This window comes from Strix uralensis, chromosome 1, assembly GCF_047716275.1.
Source record: "Strix uralensis isolate ZFMK-TIS-50842 chromosome 1, bStrUra1, whole genome shotgun sequence".
In the NCBI taxonomy this organism is placed as follows: Eukaryota; Metazoa; Chordata; class Aves; order Strigiformes; family Strigidae; genus Strix; species Strix uralensis.
Genome location: NC_133972.1, coordinates 4,518,817 through 4,535,649, shown reverse-complemented (window position 1 = coordinate 4,535,649; position 16,833 = coordinate 4,518,817). Strand labels below are relative to the sequence as shown.

The 16,833-nt window shown below is 43.5% G+C and overlaps 1 protein-coding gene across 15 annotated transcripts in view; it reads left to right on the top strand.

Annotated features, from left to right (window-relative positions):
• The window catches only part of MAP4 (microtubule associated protein 4), a 165,284-nt gene that overhangs the window by 101,877 nt on the left and 46,574 nt on the right, over window positions 1–16,833 (top strand). For 10 of the 15 annotated variants that reach the window (XM_074875333.1, XM_074874688.1, XM_074875420.1 and 7 more), the window contains 8 exons: window positions 1,564–1,674; window positions 2,289–2,417; window positions 2,936–3,010; window positions 4,975–5,115; window positions 6,871–7,749; window positions 8,827–8,970; window positions 9,784–9,954; window positions 11,083–15,444. In XM_074875333.1, the coding sequence (XP_074731434.1) occupies window positions 1,564–1,674; window positions 2,289–2,417; window positions 2,936–3,010; window positions 4,975–5,115; window positions 6,871–7,749; window positions 8,827–8,970; window positions 9,784–9,954; window positions 11,083–15,444 (6,012 nt within the window). The remainder of the gene's footprint in view (window positions 1–1,563; window positions 1,675–2,288; window positions 2,418–2,935; window positions 3,011–4,974; window positions 5,116–6,870; window positions 7,750–8,826; window positions 8,971–9,783; window positions 9,955–11,082; window positions 15,445–16,833) is intronic. The other 5 variants (XM_074875718.1, XM_074874877.1, XM_074874789.1 and 2 more) reach the window with 5 other exon arrangements.

Below are 16,833 nucleotides of genomic sequence, written 5' to 3'. Positions count from 1 at the left end.
AATTTTCTACAATTATTAAAATAATTAAAATTTCTACAATTTACTCTGAAGTAAGTCATTGTCTTGGCATCTCAAATAGTCTGACAGAGTTATAAAAGAATTTGTGCAGCTCACCTGATCCTGACATCTTGGAGCACTGTGGGCATGTGGACATTTGAAGCTTGGCTGTCATCCCCATCGATAGCATGACATAAAAATAATATAGAACATAGCACAGATAGCCCAACATAAAATAACTAGCAGCCTTCAGCTGAATCCCTTTTAATTGTGCTTAAGCAGAAGAAATCTGTGCAGTGTCTGAAAATCGGTGTGTGACAGCCATTTCGGGAACAGAAAGTTCTTCAGCTCCCGGGTAATGCAACGTGTGAGATAGTTGTGAGAAATGTCACTCATCTGCGAGAGGCCACTTGAGTCGAAACCTCTCACTGCTCGGCTGTGCCTGTCTGGAGAGAAGTGCAATGTACGTGTGGCACAAACCAGCGAGATGTGCTAGGAATCATTGATCCTAGAACACATCCAGGGGTTTGTAAACTGCAGAATAATTTGTTTGAGATGAATGCCACATTCCTTCCCCTTGCAGTGTCTTGCCCTTGACTGTGTCACGGTGACTAACTCATGGAAGGGTCGTCTTTTCTTTGTTTTATTCTGTCAGTGAGGTCATCTGTATGCTCTGTGACTCATGACATTTCAGTTAAGGAATCCATTTTATCAAACTCAGCATGGTGGTTCTCTCTGTCCTGTCTGGTTTGAATGCCCGTGCTGATCACTTGAGAGGAAAGGAGATGTGTGCACACAAAAAATAAAACTCGCAGGAAAGGAATTTTCTCTTGATGAATCTTCAGCTGCAAAAGAGTACCATCTTTTGCTGATGACACTGATATATACTTAAAACACAGACCAAAAGCAGAACAAATATCCACTTAAAACACAGACCAAAAGCAGAACAAAGCTCATGCACATTAGACCAACTGAAGCTGACACGAGACAACTTGCAAATGTGGACTGAAGATCCTGACAGCCCTCACCAGTGTGTCTGGTCTGGAACTAAGGGCGAAGGCTGCTCATCTGCCTGGGACACTGGGAAATGTGATATTTTCCTCTCTGGCTTGTAACTCAGTTAAAACACTGGCCCATCAGTCAGTTTATACTGGTGTACTGTTCTTGGGGAGGAGTGCGTGTGGCTTACACAGGCTTTCCTTGGTCTGCTGTTGAGTTAACTGATCCAGAGCTCAGCCGTTGTTCATGACTCAGGTTATGTGTCCATCAGGTCAGAAACAGATGCTTCCTCCTTGAGAGGAGGAGACAGGTTCTCCATGCAACAATCATAATCGAAGCTTGAGTCAGTTTTCCCTAGGAAGCAGTCTGAGCAACCGTGCTTTACTGTTGGGCAGAAATTCGAGCTATGAGCATGTTTGCCCTGATAAATAATCTTGAAAGCAGCTTTCCCTTGGAAGTCCAGTGGTGGTGCCAAGTGCATCTTCATCTCATTTTTAAAATAATCTCACTCTGCATCATATCTTTCCCCTGTGTGGTGACACCGGCCTTGTTCTTGTCTCCTGCCAGACCCCTTCAGCATGCACAGAGGGGAAAATCTGCCTGATTTATCATTTCCTACTGACATGAAGAATGTGCCGCTGTTCACAGACCATGTTGATGCTTCCAGAAACATCCATGGTGAGTTCCTTCTTGGCATTTGTCCTTGATGGTCAGGTTTTGGTGTTTTCTCTGTTGACTTTCATGTACTGAAAACTATTAAGATGCTAAGTGCACAGACTATATAATCTCTTCACATGATTTTTTTAAGATTTGTGTATGTGCGCCTAAAGCCATTCCAATAGCTACTTCCAGGAAGGGGTTTTTTTGAAGTATATTTAGGCAGAAGGAGATAAGACATCTAGACAAGCAGGAGTTACCGGTGGCTCTTGTCTTCATGGCTAGAAACCAAATAGATGTGAACTTTCTCCACAAAGCGGTCTTCAGTTTTTGGATTATTGGAGTTTAAGTGGTTATTAGCAAGAATTCATGGCAGCAGAAGCAGGAAGCAAAAGGGAAATAATTTGCCTGTGTTTACTGTCTTATACCTTGTTAAAAAGTTATATATACATACATGACTTACAGTGCAGTTTGAAGAGGTGAGCTAACTGACAGTGTTGCTTACAAACTTTACCTAAACTGCTTGTGAGCAGAACAGAATAGTTTGTTTTCCAAGTGTTGTATAGACTTTAAAATTTGGCGGGGAGTCTTTAGGGCTAGCATGGTGATTAACAAATGGCCTTTTGTTTCATTAGCACCTCATGGATCTATGATGGTACCTGAACAACCTTTCTTGGGGCCCCTGTATTCTCCTGCAGAGGCTCTAGACCCATCAGCCTTCATTGGCCTAGATTCAACTGCAGAATTTCTGCAAGACAAAGCAGGTAAGAAACAGATGTTTGGCTATTACTGTCTGTCTTGCTAGCTGGGTTTGAAGGGTATGCAGCTTGGTGAGCTAGTCCTAAAGAGTCCTGGTGGAGGAGTTGATACATAAAATGAGTCAAGATTAGAAAATACCATATTGTCAATGACAGTGGTTCAGTGGGAATGTTCTGAAGATCTTAGGAGATCACAGAATGGCTGAAGTTGGAAGGACACCTCTGGAGGTCACCTTGTCCAGCGCCCTGCTCAAGCAGGGCCACCTAGAGCCAGTTGCCCAGAAGAATTGAGGAAAAAACCCACTCTATTGGGTCCTTGGGTCAGTGCTGGTTATAACTCTTCTCTGATGCAAGCTTTCACTAGCAATAATTGCAGAAGAACATGATGTTCTGGTACCATTTTTAAAGGGAACCGAAGAGTTACCTGAGAATGAACTCGCAAAACAGCAGAGTCAATACCTTCAACTGAAAAAATAAAGCGGTGTTAGTGGCAGTGACAGGATTAATGTGTTTGTTTTCCGTAGTGCCTGAAGAACATTGGATGGGAGCTCAGCATGATGTGCAGGGACCAGATGCCTCTTTCTTTGTTGAGCCACCAGGTAAAAAAAGTTTTGATTTGATCTGCAGGGACTGTCTGTGGAGAGTTTCTGAACAGTAGAGGCAGAGCTGCTCTCCTTGTCTGCCTTTTCAAGAAACACAAGGCTGTAACGGAGTGAAGTGGGACCTGACCAGGAAAAACGCTGTTTCTGGTTCTCAAATAAATTTGGAATAGAAATGTGTGTTTTACAGAGATCATAGAATCATCATAGAATCCTAGAATGGTTTGGGCTGGAAGGGACCTTAAAGACCATCTAGTTCCAACCACTGTACCACGGGCAGGGACACCTTCCACTAGCCCAGGTTGCCCAAAGCCCCGTCCAACCTGGCCTTGAACCCTTCCAGGGAGGGGGCAGCCACAGCTTCTCTGGGCAACCTGTGCCAGGGCCTCACCACCCTCACAGGGAACAATTTCTTCCTCACATCTAATCTAAATCTGCCCTCATTCAGTTTAAAACTGTTACCCCTCATCCTATCCCTACACCCCTGATCAAGAGTCCCTCCCCCCCTTTCCTGTAGCCCCTTTCAGTCCTGGGAGGCCGCTCTAAGGTCTCCCCGGAGCCTTCTCTTCTCCAGCTGAACCCCCCCAACTCTCTCAGCGTGTCCTCACAGGGGGGTGCTCCAGCCCCCCGAGCATCTTCGTGGCCTCCTCTGGCCCTGCTCGAGCAGGTCCATGTCCTTCTGCTGTTGGTGCCCCCAGAGCTGGACCCAGCAGTGCAGGGGAGTCTCAGGAGAGCGGAGCAGAGGGGGAGAATCCCCCCCCTCGCCCTGCTGCCCACACTGCTCTGGGTGCAGCCCAGCACACGGGTGGCTTTCTGGGCTGTGAGTGCACGTTGCTGGCTCACAGGCAGTTTTCCATCCATAAGACGTTATTTAACTGCACTTTCTGGTTTAGTGCTGGAAGGGGTGGAGAGAACCCTGCATTAAATAGAATGTTTACTTCTAATTTAGGGTAACAAATTTAATATATGCAGTTCCAAGCCCAATCATCAGTAGATATTAGTGGCATGCCCTTTTGGAGGCATATTGTGTAGGAGGGCTTTAACCCGCTGAAAGCATGCCCTTTCATGGGTTTTGGGGAATTAAGTTAACAGATGTAGATGTGTGCAAAAAATTATGTTCAGCAGCAAGCTGTGTGGATTCCAGACTGTGTCTCCATTCTGTGCAACTCCATTACGGTGAAGGTACCTTAATTTCCAGCTGGGATGTGTGTTCAAGCCTTACTTGACACTAAAATAATAAATAAGATGAGTAAAGTTTACTCTTGAAAAGAAACTCTAAAACTGGAACTTTACTGCTGCCAAGAATTCTAGTCTTTGTACACACTGAGAGTCAAATCTGCTGACTTGAGTGATAAGTCACAGCACTCGTGTTTACTGTTTGAAGGGTTAGTGCAGCTGAGGGCACCAACAAACATAATTTTGGGTCATGCATAATCAACAGAATTTTAAACTAAATTCTAATTGCAAACCTATGTATTCTGTCCAATTATCTTTAGATTCTGCTTACAGTTAAATCTTTGAAGCTCCATTGAGACGTAATTCTGTTGCAGTTACATGAGTACTATGATATTTGATCCATAATGGGATCTTTATTGCCGATTTTGGTGAACAAGCTAAAAAGAGAGTAGTTTGCCACTGGTCCTAGGTAGAAAGTGTTTCTGGAGCTGGTGGCTCTACCTAGGGCTTAGGGTAGAACTGGGATTCTTTGTAACAGAACGTTCCTCAACTTTGTCCCAGCAGCAGCCTCTCTCAAGATACAAGTGTTTTCCTAGGTATTGTACGTATTTCTGAAAATTGACAATAAAAACCAATTCTGTTTTGGTCTGACCCGACGAGGGTGCTGAAGTGGGGGAGCTTACTCTTCAGGGTTGCTGCTGCAGGCAGCACCTTGAGAGGGTGAGTCACATCCTGGCTGTTTGCTCTGGTCTTTGAGTGCTTAATCCAGCTTGGTTTTGTGTGCCCAGTGCCCCCCACAGTGACTGAAGCAACGAAGCTGAATTGGCCAGAAGGCCCTGCAGCAGCAGCTCCTGATTTCGCTCCTACTGCAGTAACAGCTTCCCCAGGAGAGGCTGAAGCTACTGATGGACCAAAAGGTGTGGCATCAGGTAAACTTGCTCCAGTCTAAAGATTGGTGCTGGGTTTAGACCCTCCATGAGCAGCTGTAATAGTGGAAAGACATGGGGTTGCCTCTTCTGAAGGAAACACAGGAAGGTGTTAAATTCCGTTGTGGCTAAAGGTTTATGACACTTAAATTGTGTTGGTGAGAAGTAGCAAGTCTACTTGACTTTTCAACTCTAATGTCACAGTCCAGTAACTGATTTAATAACTCTTTACTTTCTCAAAACAGAAAAATGTTAAGGTGTGTCAAGAACATGGTTATACCATGAGTCTGATGCTATATATAAATACCTTAAAAACTGTCCATTTTAAAGACTCTCTTTAAAACAGAATTTTTTAAGGTGCTTATATACAGCATCAGACTCGTGGTACATTTTGCACGAGTTTTTGTCCAGTTTCTTTATGCTTTATTCCAGTACTTTCCATGATTCACCAGGGAGCATCCATACTACTTTTAATATCTATTTCTTTACTGTCTTATTCTTCTGTAAAATCACAATCTTTAAATTTTATTTTGGAGAGGATAACGATGTCACTAAAAAAAAGGCAAAACCAAATGAGGTCTAATGCCTAGTGGATCTTTCTGGTTTGGTTCACTGGAATGTTGATTTTATCTAAATGGATCCTGAAGTGCTATTTTAAAAGGGACTTTTTCCATTTCTCTAATTCCTTTCCTTTTTCAGTTTAAGTATCTAATTTAAGATTTACTATCTTTTCCATTGTTTGGGGGGGATATTGTTAAATATGACTCAAACAATCAGTGGAAATTGTATTTTTTTTTTTAACACATACTCAGCAGTATATCTGAGATGTTCAGGTCACTGCTGCATTACACGGAGTATGGGTAGTGCTTGGGGCTGTTGAAATTAATAGCTGCAAAAGAGAAATCTAGTGCTTCTGGCTTTTGGTAATTTGTAAAAATTTGCCTCTAGACAGCTGAAACATTAAAACTGACTGAAAAAACTCCTTTAAGGGGATTTTATGAAAACATGAACTTAAAATGCAGAGGTTTGATTGTGCTGTGAACTGACAAGTGTTATTTTGAAACAAACAGCTCAGTGTGTAGTAGATATTATGTAAAAAATGAACAAGGCCAAGTTGGGCATGAAAAAATAAAGGGCAGTTGGTGATTCACTGGACGGCAGTGTCTTTTGTGTCAAGAGTGCCAGTGCTTTTGCTCAAGTTGCAGCACCGTACCACCCACGAACAGCATAAACAATATTTAAAATGAAGTGCGTATGGCTCTGGAATGTTTCAGGACTTTTTCTGCTCTTGGAATACACAGCTGGGCTCACAAAGGTGACACCAAAAGTTTTTTTTCCCTGATATAGAGAAAAAAACCCTCATTGTGATTCCTGTAAATATTCTGTTGGAATGTGTTGCTTGCGGTGGATCCAGCAGCTCTGGTCTCTTGCCAGCTATGTAGCAGCAGGTAGTTTTTAAACAAAAACTATGCATCTCTTGGCTGATGTGTGTTAGAAGCAGACAGATCTCTAGCACTGTAGTCAAGGATACAAAACAAGGCACGCGAGGCTGTAGTAGGAAAAGCAGTTGGGTGCATTGAGGAGTCTCATAAAGACCAGCACAAGTTGAGTGCACTGGCGTAAGGCGGGGTAAGTGATGCTGAAAGACAAGCAGACAGACAGGGAGTGAAAGCCCCCTTTTTCTCTAGTCATAAAACCACTGTCAGGTAGTTACATTCTGTATTTTTTTGTTGATTTCTGTGATCTGTGTTTCTGTAGCAGATGCAGCCTGTGTTCCTGCCTCGGGTGTCATGTCCGTTTCTGCAGAAAACGCTGGGTCTGTTCTTGCAGGAGACACCAAGCCTCCTCAAGCTCTGGATGCCGGATGTGCACCTACAGCAGAAACCAGCCCTCTTCAGGCTGTGGATGTTGGGTTTGCTCCTGCACCAGAAGCCAAGCCCCCAAATGTGGTCAACGATGCATCTGCCCCAGTGGCAGATACTGGCTTCACCCCAGCAGCAGATGCTCTGTCCCATTATGCTATGGGTTGGGAGTTTGCCGCAGCAGAAGATGCAGGGTTTGCCCCAGCAGCAGATGTGGAACATCACCATCCTGTGAGCTTGGCATTTGCCCCGGCAGCAGATACTGAATCTCACCATGCTGTGGGTTTGGCATTTGCCCCGGCAGCAGATACTGAATCTCACCATGCTGTGGGTTTGGCATTTGCCCCGGCAGCAGATACTGAATCTCATCATGCTATGGATTCTGAGTTTGCCCCAGCAGCAGATGCAGAGTTTACCCCTGCAGCAGAAGTCAACCATCACCATGCTGTGGATTCAGGGTTTGCCCCTGCAGCAGAAGTCAACCATCACCATGCTGTGGATTCAGGGTTTGCCCCTGCAGCAGAAGTCAACCATCACCATGCTGTGGATTCAGGGTTTGCCCCTGCAGCAGAAGTCAGCCATCACCATGCTGTGGATTCTGGGTTTACCCCTGCAGCAGAAACCAAGCCTCTTCCTGCCATGGATTCTGGGTTTGCCTCTGCAGAAGCCAAGTCTGTCTCTGCAGCTGACACCAAGATTGCTGCAGCTGAAGAGCTGATGGCATCTGAGTCTTCTCCTGAGCAAGAGAAGCCACCCTTGGACAAGCCTCCCGCAGGTGAGCGTGCGTGCCTGAAGGCTTTGTTCAGGCCTGCGAGAGCATGGCACGTGGTGTGAGAAGGCGTGTAAGTTGGCAGAGCACTAATAGCAACACTCCTGGTAGCACACAGTGAGGGCTACACCAATGCCCAATTGTCGTAAGACTGTCAAATAAAAAGCATAATTGTTTAGCAGTTAAGATTATGATATGCCTTGCACAACATTAAGCAGAGCTCAGTTCTGCTCTCAAGATACAGACAGAGGAAGTGCTTCACAAGGATTTTTCACTTATAAAATATAAAACTAGAATATCTTAATGATTTTTTTTTTTTTTTACTTGGCAGTCTTAGAAGTGATGTATGTTTTTTAGGACAGCCACAGAGATAGTTCATCCCTATTAGTACTTACTTTTGTATCACTGTCATCCTCGGCTTATACTGAAATCTCTGCAGATCCTGTAGGACACAGTATTTTCAGACAAAGGTTCTTATCTTGGAAATGGTTTCTGAATAGACTGACAGGCTTTGGTGATAATTTTGTGACATTTCCTTGAAATGACTATAGGTGTCAAAGTGGCAAGGCGGGCATTTTCATTTTTTCCATGTGGTGGACGATAGATTTTCTGTGCTGCGTAGATTTCTCCAAGGACACTTTCCTTTTGGAGAGAAAATTGCTGCCAAAATATAGCAAATGGTACTGGGCAGAGGCAGTGTATGTGGACTGATTGCAGAAGGAATTGGAATGAGATACTTTCTTCTAATATTCTTTAATGATAGGAATAAATTCCAAAAGAGAAAAGTTTTAACAAAAAAAACCCTAGTAGAATGTAGTAACTGAGAGGCATAGGGGCGTGAATGAAGAAGCAAATAGCAGACAGTACAGGAAGGATATGCTTTAGCAGAACGCTTAGGCTTTCAAGAGGGGAGAGCTGGTAGAAAGTGATCCTAAAAAGGAGATTACCACTGTTTGGAAAGTGAGGAAAACCCTTAGTTTCTTGTGGAAGATAAGAATTAGGTGAGGAAGTGATTTTTGTCTTGCTTAATCTGATCTGAATTAAAAATAATACGAATTTTTATTCTTTACATTCCATCTGCAGAAGCAAATGCAAATGTGGAACAAGAATCAAAAGTCCCAGAAGCTTGTGTTGATCTTTTAGAGAAAGCTAAAGACAGCAGGCTGCCTCCCGGCCACCACGAAGAGCATCTTCCAGAGCAGATGAACCACCTTTCAGAACCCGCAGGTGAGAGACACAAACCGCAGTATGCCACCGGAGCCAGGACTTTGCGGTCGCCTAATTCTGCCCCACCACCTAAGTGCTTTCTCACAGATGCTGTTCTCCTGTCCCTATCAAGGAAAAAGCAGCAAAGGTTTAATTTCAAGACGGTTGTTAGTGTGCACTAACGTGGGGACTGTTACAAATAGATGGTAGTATTAACATTTGAAATTACCATCATATAACTTGTCTTTTCCTTCCTCATCCATTGTTGCTATACCAATGTCTGTCATAATTTTTATTTCTATTTAAAACCGAAATAAATTTAATTACATATAGAACTGTTCTCCAATGTAATTATGTCTTGCAAATTAAAACTTGTTATAATTGTGTGTAGCTAGGAATTTTGTAGTGTCTGCTTGAATATATTCAAAGCTATATATGATACTAGATAATTAGCATTAGACAGGGACTCCAGACTGATAATGGAGTATATTCTGGATTTACATTCCAGTGGGAAGCTAGTGTAGTCTGAATTTGGTTGATTACAAAGAGGGAAAAGAAAACAAACCACAAAACTAAAACCTGACCCTGTGCTTAAAGCCCAAGACAGTCTGCTTCGTGTTTTACCTCCACCTTGGCATGTCTGCCAAAATATAAAATTGCTGCTTAAAATGGGATTGTGAGGAGATAATACATAGCAGGCTACCGTATCTTACATACTTTATTCCTATTTAAAATAAAAGAAACCTATACCCTTTCCAAGGGCTTGCTTTTAAATTGCAGGTTGCCTATATTTATAAGAACTGAAGCATTCTGTTCAAATTTTTCATATTTCAGTTCCAGTAGAAGCAAAAGAAGCTGTTGTACTAGAAAATAAAGACCTCCTTCCAGAAAAATCTGTTACTCCTGTGGATGTTACTGTTACAGAGAAACAGAAGGAAGAGGCTGAACATAACCATGTCCAACATGCGGAACCTCACCAAGAAAAAGCCCTTCAAGAGCCCACAGGTAGAATATAAATAATAATTCAATTTTAGAATGGAAATATCCTCTGTGAACTATTCACCTTTCCCTGCTGAGTGCGTTGCCACTTGAGCAAGCAGAGATCTTTTTTGCACCAAGCAGCTGTGCGGTTCTTTGCATTCATCGGTGATTCTGCTTGCACTTTGCCTCTAATCCCTGCCCTCTTAAATACTCTTTTCCTCTCCATGTACACCAGACTAAAAGCCCAAATACGGGTGCTACTAGTGCTTTATCAATGGGACTGGCTTATATCTTTCCTGCTCTGGAATTTAAAAGCTCACCATCTTTTTGCCATTACTGCTAGCTTTTTATTTTGGTATTAAAAAGGACCATTAATTCTTATTACAATATTCCTAGTGAAGACCTCCTTCCAAATTGAGTTTTGTAATTACCAAAGGAAAATGTAATTTTTTTCCTGCTCCACTAACCCAGCCTCTCCGATGAGCTGTTATTGCTTACACTTGTGACTGGAGGCTGATTTGTGGGCCAGGGCTAACTGACAAACGACTGATGCTCTCTTTAAAATCAGTGGCTTGTAGCTAAGGAAACCTAGCGCTGCCTGTAAGGGAGTACAGCAAGTGATTTCTGTTATGGAGGTTCTGCCTTTCGCTGCTTCCACCGTGGGTGCTGGGGGAAACTTGGTGCTTTTACTCCCCCTTTCCCATTACGTCCCTTCTCTCTTCCCTGGTCTCCTCTTTCCACTAAACTTCTATTTTCACATTTTGGAAGGATGCCAGCTAGAGATATAAAAAGTGTATCTGTTATCTTCTATTGCTAAGACAAAATGAATCCTTAATGCATTTTAAAAAAGCAATAACATGTCCTTACAAGAACTGTTGCTTTTTGGTGGGGTAAGAGCATGTATCAAGAATTATGTATTTTTAAATAGCATTGACGTATTTATTGGTAGTAGTTTAAATAGGTTTTGCGTGTAAATGTCTATCCCGGCCCTACTGAAGTGGCTTTAGAATTAGTGTGGTACCAGTGCTGGAAAATTCTGCATATATGACTGTATGGACTGTTTTAGATGACTTAAATCACATATATAGTATGTTTATTTTTTTATAAAGCAAATAGTCGCTTTGATGTTTGAGCAGGCTTCCTGTATTCCAGGTCTACCTACTGCACAAATAAGGCAAGCTAACAAATCAAGTGAACGCAGGTTTGGCAGAGCAAAACCTGCACCAGTGCCTCTTAGAGATGTACCAGAGGAACGTCTAATAGGTCTCCCACAACAGAAGAGTACTGACCCAAAAGTAGACCCCTATTCTCTAGGGGAGCTTGGATGTGTGGCTGGAACATCCCCTCGCACTAGGGTTTCGCATAAAAAGGCAACTGAGCAGCCATCCAGTGTGCGGTCGGAGTTTGTGGAGAGCTGCAGAGATGTACCGAGGGAGAGCTGGGATTTGGAAGGTTCTCTGGCCATTGTGAAGAAAAAGAAAAAGAAACCAAAACAAAAGAGAAACCAGCTGCCAAGAACAATGGAGTTCTGGGATGAAAATGTAGCAGCCTCAAAAGCTCCTAGAAATTCTCCATTTGCTGTTGAATTGCAAAAACCAGATGTCTGTCCCATAATGCCTGCTGAAGCTTGCAAAGAGCAGTCAGTTGCCTCAGGAAGCAGAGCTTCAGATATGTCAAAGGATGCTAAAATAATAACTAGAAGTCATGTCCTGGATGAGCAAAATGCCTTCTCGGTGCCAGCACCAGGACAGCAGGCCCACAAACCCAGCGTGCCGTTAGAATCTGTGTTGGATGCAAAAAATGGGGATGTCGTGAAAACAGAAGAAATGAGAGATGACAGTTTGATGCTGCAGTCTAAAGGCAAAAGAAAAGAGGTTCCCTTGGAGCAGGTGAGCAAGACGAAGGTGGGGGAATCCTTTACAGCAAAGGGGCCAACCAAGCCTACGGAAAGAGATTTTCTTGATAAAAATGAGAAGAGGGAGTATAAGGAGTCAAAACGTGCTGACCTGACGGCATCTCTTTCAGAAGCGATCAAAGTAGAAACTCCTTTACAGACCAAACCTTCAGAACTGCTCCTTTCCAATAAAGATAAGGAGGCTAAATGCACATCTCCCAGGCGTGAAGCATTCGGGGACGCTGTCTGTCGTGAGCTTCAGCCTTCCAGTGGATCACCAGAAGCAGCCGCAAAGAAAAGAGGTAGTTGTGAAAAAAGCCAAGGGGTTGAAAACGAATCCTTCGCGCAGCCTGCTCTTGTAGAGGCTGCGGCCCTGTCGGACAAGCTTCCGAATGAGCCAAAGGCAGCTGGTGAAACTGAACCAGTGTCCTCCGATAAGTGCGTGGCCGTTGACTTTAGTACTTCAGAGGGAGGACTGAAGACCCCGACAGATACTACTAAAATGCCTGTTACACCTTTAGTTTTACCAAAACCTGAGGAAGCTGCTGCTTCGCAAAACAGGAAGGCAGACGGTTTTTCAGAGCAGCCATTTCTTCTGTCGGCTGAGTCTGATGCAACCAAACATCCCACCTCTCCTGAAGCAGTGGACAGGATGATGGTAGCAGATTCCCCTGATAAAAACAGAGGAAAAGGATTTATTGCGTTAGAGCAGCAGACCAGAAAAGATCCCAATATTGCGCATGGGATGGACAGACCTAAAAAAAAGCGTGGTGAAGGGAGAGTGAAAAAAATCAAAAGCTTCTCTGAGCAGATGATGCTTTCAGAGGATGTAAGCAGACTCACTGATGGAGTCAGGACAGATGAGACTATAAAAGACACAACTTCCCCTGATAAAGGCAGAGGTTTTACTGCTAGAGGACATCCGTCAGTAAGCATTGCACATGCTTATCCTGCTGACAAGATTAAAAAAAGAGGTAGCGATGGAAGAAGTAAAAAAGGTGAAAGAAGTTTTTTCCAGCAGCCATTTCTTGAGAATAACCCAAGTAGTTTTCCTGACATAATTCATAAAACTGAGGAAGTCAGTGTTAGCGATAAAGGCAGAGGGAGGGCCTGTGTTACTACTGAGTGTTTTCAGGAGAATACATCAGATATAACTAAAATGCAAAGGCCAATTGAACTGGTAAAAGAGGAACCTAAAGAATATGTTGGAAAAAATGAAATAGCTGATTTGGGGGCTTTAGACCAACCATTCCTGCTGGAGAGTAGGAAAGAGGAAGCAAAGCATCTTGCTATGGCTGACACGATCAGCAAAACAAAAGAGGTAAATTTGATTAATAAAGGCAAAGAGGCTGGAACTACTTCTGCGGGTGAATCAGTTGTGATAAATTCTGATGCAACACTGGTGGCAGACAAACTTAGAAAGAGGTGTAGTGATGGGAAAAGAAAAAAAAATGAAAAAAGTCCTTTGGGGCAGACAGCTGTCCAGGATGCTGGGGTGGAAACAAGCAATCTTCCATGCAAAGAGAAGGTGGCTGAATGCACAAAAGAAAGGACCTTTGGTAAAGATAAAGTGTCTGGTTTTGAAAGAGAGCTTTTGCTGGAGAATCTGACAGGTATAACCAAAGAGGTGCTGGAAAAACCTGAAGTCCAGGGTGGCACTAGAAGTTTCACTAATCAGCCAATTCTTTCAGGTCATAAAATAGAGACATCAGAGCCAGAAATAGTCAACGCTAAAGAAACTTGGCCCAGGAATAAAGGTAAGGAACTAGATACATCCGAGCCTCTCCCAGAGCACAGGACGGACGCAGCTGTGGTGCACAGTCCAACCAGGGAACTGGTGGTGGACAAGCCTAAGAAAAAAGGTAGAGATGTGAAAGGCAAAAAGGCTGAAAACAGTCTTGAGCACTCTGTTGTGCTGGGTCCAGGTAACACCCCTGCAGTAGGTGACGAGGTGGGAAATATTAAACCAACTCAGTCTTTTGATAAAGGCAGAGAGGCCAATTCTAATACTTTAGTGAGTGTGCTAGGTGTCCTAACTGATACTACTAAAGTACAAGCTCCTGCTATGCCTCTGGAGCCAGAAAAATCACACACAAGTAGTAAAGAGAAATGCAAAAAGATGGAGGCTAACTTGCAGCAGACATTTCTTCTGGAGCATAAAGCAGGTGCAGAGATGTTTCCTCCTCATAACCTGGAGATAACTGACAAATCTGAAGGAGAAAGTCCCACTCCTTGCAGTAGCGGGGGTGGACTTCCTATCCTAGAGCATCCAGCAGTGGCAGATCACACTCTGGCCACAGCTACTGATAGATCTAAAAAGAGGGGTTATGATGGAAGTAGTAAAAAAGCTAAAAATGCCTCTGAGCAACCTGTTTTTCTAGAGACAAAACCAAACAGGAGTGAAGTGCAGCCTCCTATGGGATCTGAGATGGAATACAGAATGGAAGACATGGATTTTGTAGATGAAAACAGAAATATTAAAAACTTTCCTATTGGCCCTCAAATGCCTTGGAATAATAAAGGAAGCGACTTCGAATCCCTTGCTCAGACTGCAGTAACTGGCCCTGATAACACTGGCAATGTTTCTTCTGGCTTCCCAAAGCAGACAGAGGAGGGTGCAAGAAGTAAGGAGCTTCCTCCTCCTGAAGCAGTAGCAGAGAAAAGCAGCAAAGAGCCTGCATCTGGTGCTGAGAAGGAGATACAGATGCAGAAATCTTGCGAGCAGCCAATCGATCTGCAGGACAAAGAGCCTGCAAAAGAGGTTTCAAAGAAAGATGGTAAAGCCAGAGAGGCTGGTTCCTGGGATGGTGGTGAGGTAGGTAAACCACTTCCTTTGGATCATTCCATTAAACAGGACATTAAGTCAAAGGACAAAGTTCACCCTTCTCCTGTGGCAAAAGTGGATGATAAAGAAATAAGAACCACTGACAAAAAGCACACCACCGACAACACTTCCTCAGGCCTTCCTCGGAAGGTGGCAGATGCAAAAGATAGACCAGCCTCTGTAGGTGCCAAAGGGATAGAGAAACTAGAAGCAACCGTCTCTTCTGGAGAGAAGGACGCTGGGTGCATTTCCCCAGAACGTGGGGCGATACGAGAGAGCAAAGCAGAAGCAGGCGCCTCGCAGGGTGTGGCAGAAGCATTGATGGAGAATAGAGCTGAAGAGGCTGAGCTGGATGGAGGCAAGAAGGGTGAGCAGCGCTCACTGAAGCACCCGGGCAGTCTGGACAATAAAGCGGCTGAGGAGGCTGCTGGTTTAAATCTGACAGCTGCCCAAACAACCAAAATAAGTCCTAAAGATAAGAATAAAGGTCATTCTCAGCCTGCAGAAGAGGATGCTGCTCACGGTGGGGAAGCTCACCTGAAGGATGCCCCCGCGTTGAAGTCTGCAGTAGATAAACCTGAAGACACAGCTAAAGAAAAAGGAGAAGAATGTGAACAAAAAGCTGTGAAGGAGGCAAAGAAAGAGCGAGCTAAAGCAGCAGAACAGATAAAAGGCTACATGAGGCCCACGAAGTCAAGAGGGGTGCCAACTCTGCCAGCCAGGTCTGCCGCTCCAGACAGAGAGAAACAAAGGCAGCTGAAACCCACTGGTATGAGCCAGCAGAGGCAAGAAAAAGGTGTGTGTTTGCGATTCGAACTAGCAGCAGTAATCCAGACAGCTTGCGTGCAAGACCTTGCTATTTGTCAGTGCATTGGCATGAGTACGTAATCGTTAATCCTATGTGGCACAAGCGAGTGTGGCATGACTGGTTTTTTGGCTGATCTGAAAAATGCTGTTGGTTCTGCTTGCCTGTCTCACAGTGCTAATTCCCAGAGTTCGAAGGATTGACAGCTTGGTCTAAGTTCCAGAACTCTTGATTATTTTTTTTTTTAATTCATTCAGATTTAATTTTACGTACATACTATAGAATATTTAAGTAAAATTACACTTTCTGGTGCTAAGTCACATTAGCTTCTTGTCATCTGAGACTGAAAGTGACCTTCATCTGGGGTGCCACGGTGAATCATCGCGATACTAAATAGCACTGTATGCCACTGGCGGGCAGGGAACGGAGTATTGCTGTGGTAGGAAATGTTCTCCATCGCTGTCCTGTCGCAGGGTTTGGGTTTAATCCTACCTCAGGCTAACTGCAACCATCTACATTTCCTCCTGCAATTGGTCAATCTTAAGATAACTTGGCAAGTTATCTTAAGCTACTTTGAACAGCTACATTTACAAAACATGCTTTCTTCTACAATAAAAGTATTTACTAAAGCGGAGTTGTAACAAAACAATAGCGGGGACTGATGGAGATTTTAAGACTTTATCTCTCTGTTGAGACTATGGATGGACTAGTAAGCATTTTGGACTGTTTACCCTGGCTGTTGTCGATAGGCTGTGCTCATAGGAAATGAGATGGAATTCATTTCATAGAATTTAATGACTTCCATAGGAATTTTGAAATGGAGAATGTAGTATGGATAAAGATTAAATAAAAAACATTCTTGTACTTCTGTTCATTCTAAACCTTCCTCCGAAAGAATTGGCATCTTCTCTGTGAATTCCAGTCTGCTGAGATGGGCTGGGGAAGTTTATCCCTGCCCTTAGGCACTCTTAGTTTTTGCCTTGTCATCAGGCATGGAAGTTTGTTCCTGTTCCTGTTTCTGTGGAGTTCCTTGCTGCCAGTTTGCATGATGCAGCCACTAACTTAACAAACAGAGCTCAAGTGCGCCTTAACATGCTGGTCAGGTTTTTGAGAGGTTTTGTAATTTTAATGAGTGTTGCATAACCTGAAGTACTTCTATTTTAGTGAAAGTGGTGTTCTCTGCATGAACTTGTGCCTGCAGAAGTAATGTTCTTTGGTGCATGGTGCTACAAAATAAAGGGGAAGCTAAAGGCAGCATCTTTTTAAAAAACATTTCTTTAAAGCCTTTCAATTGTCTGCTAGAAGTCTTTATTTTCCTTTGCTAACTGCTGTATTCAAGGGAGCAGAATTTTAGTAGCAGATCCAAGCAAAAAAGAAAAG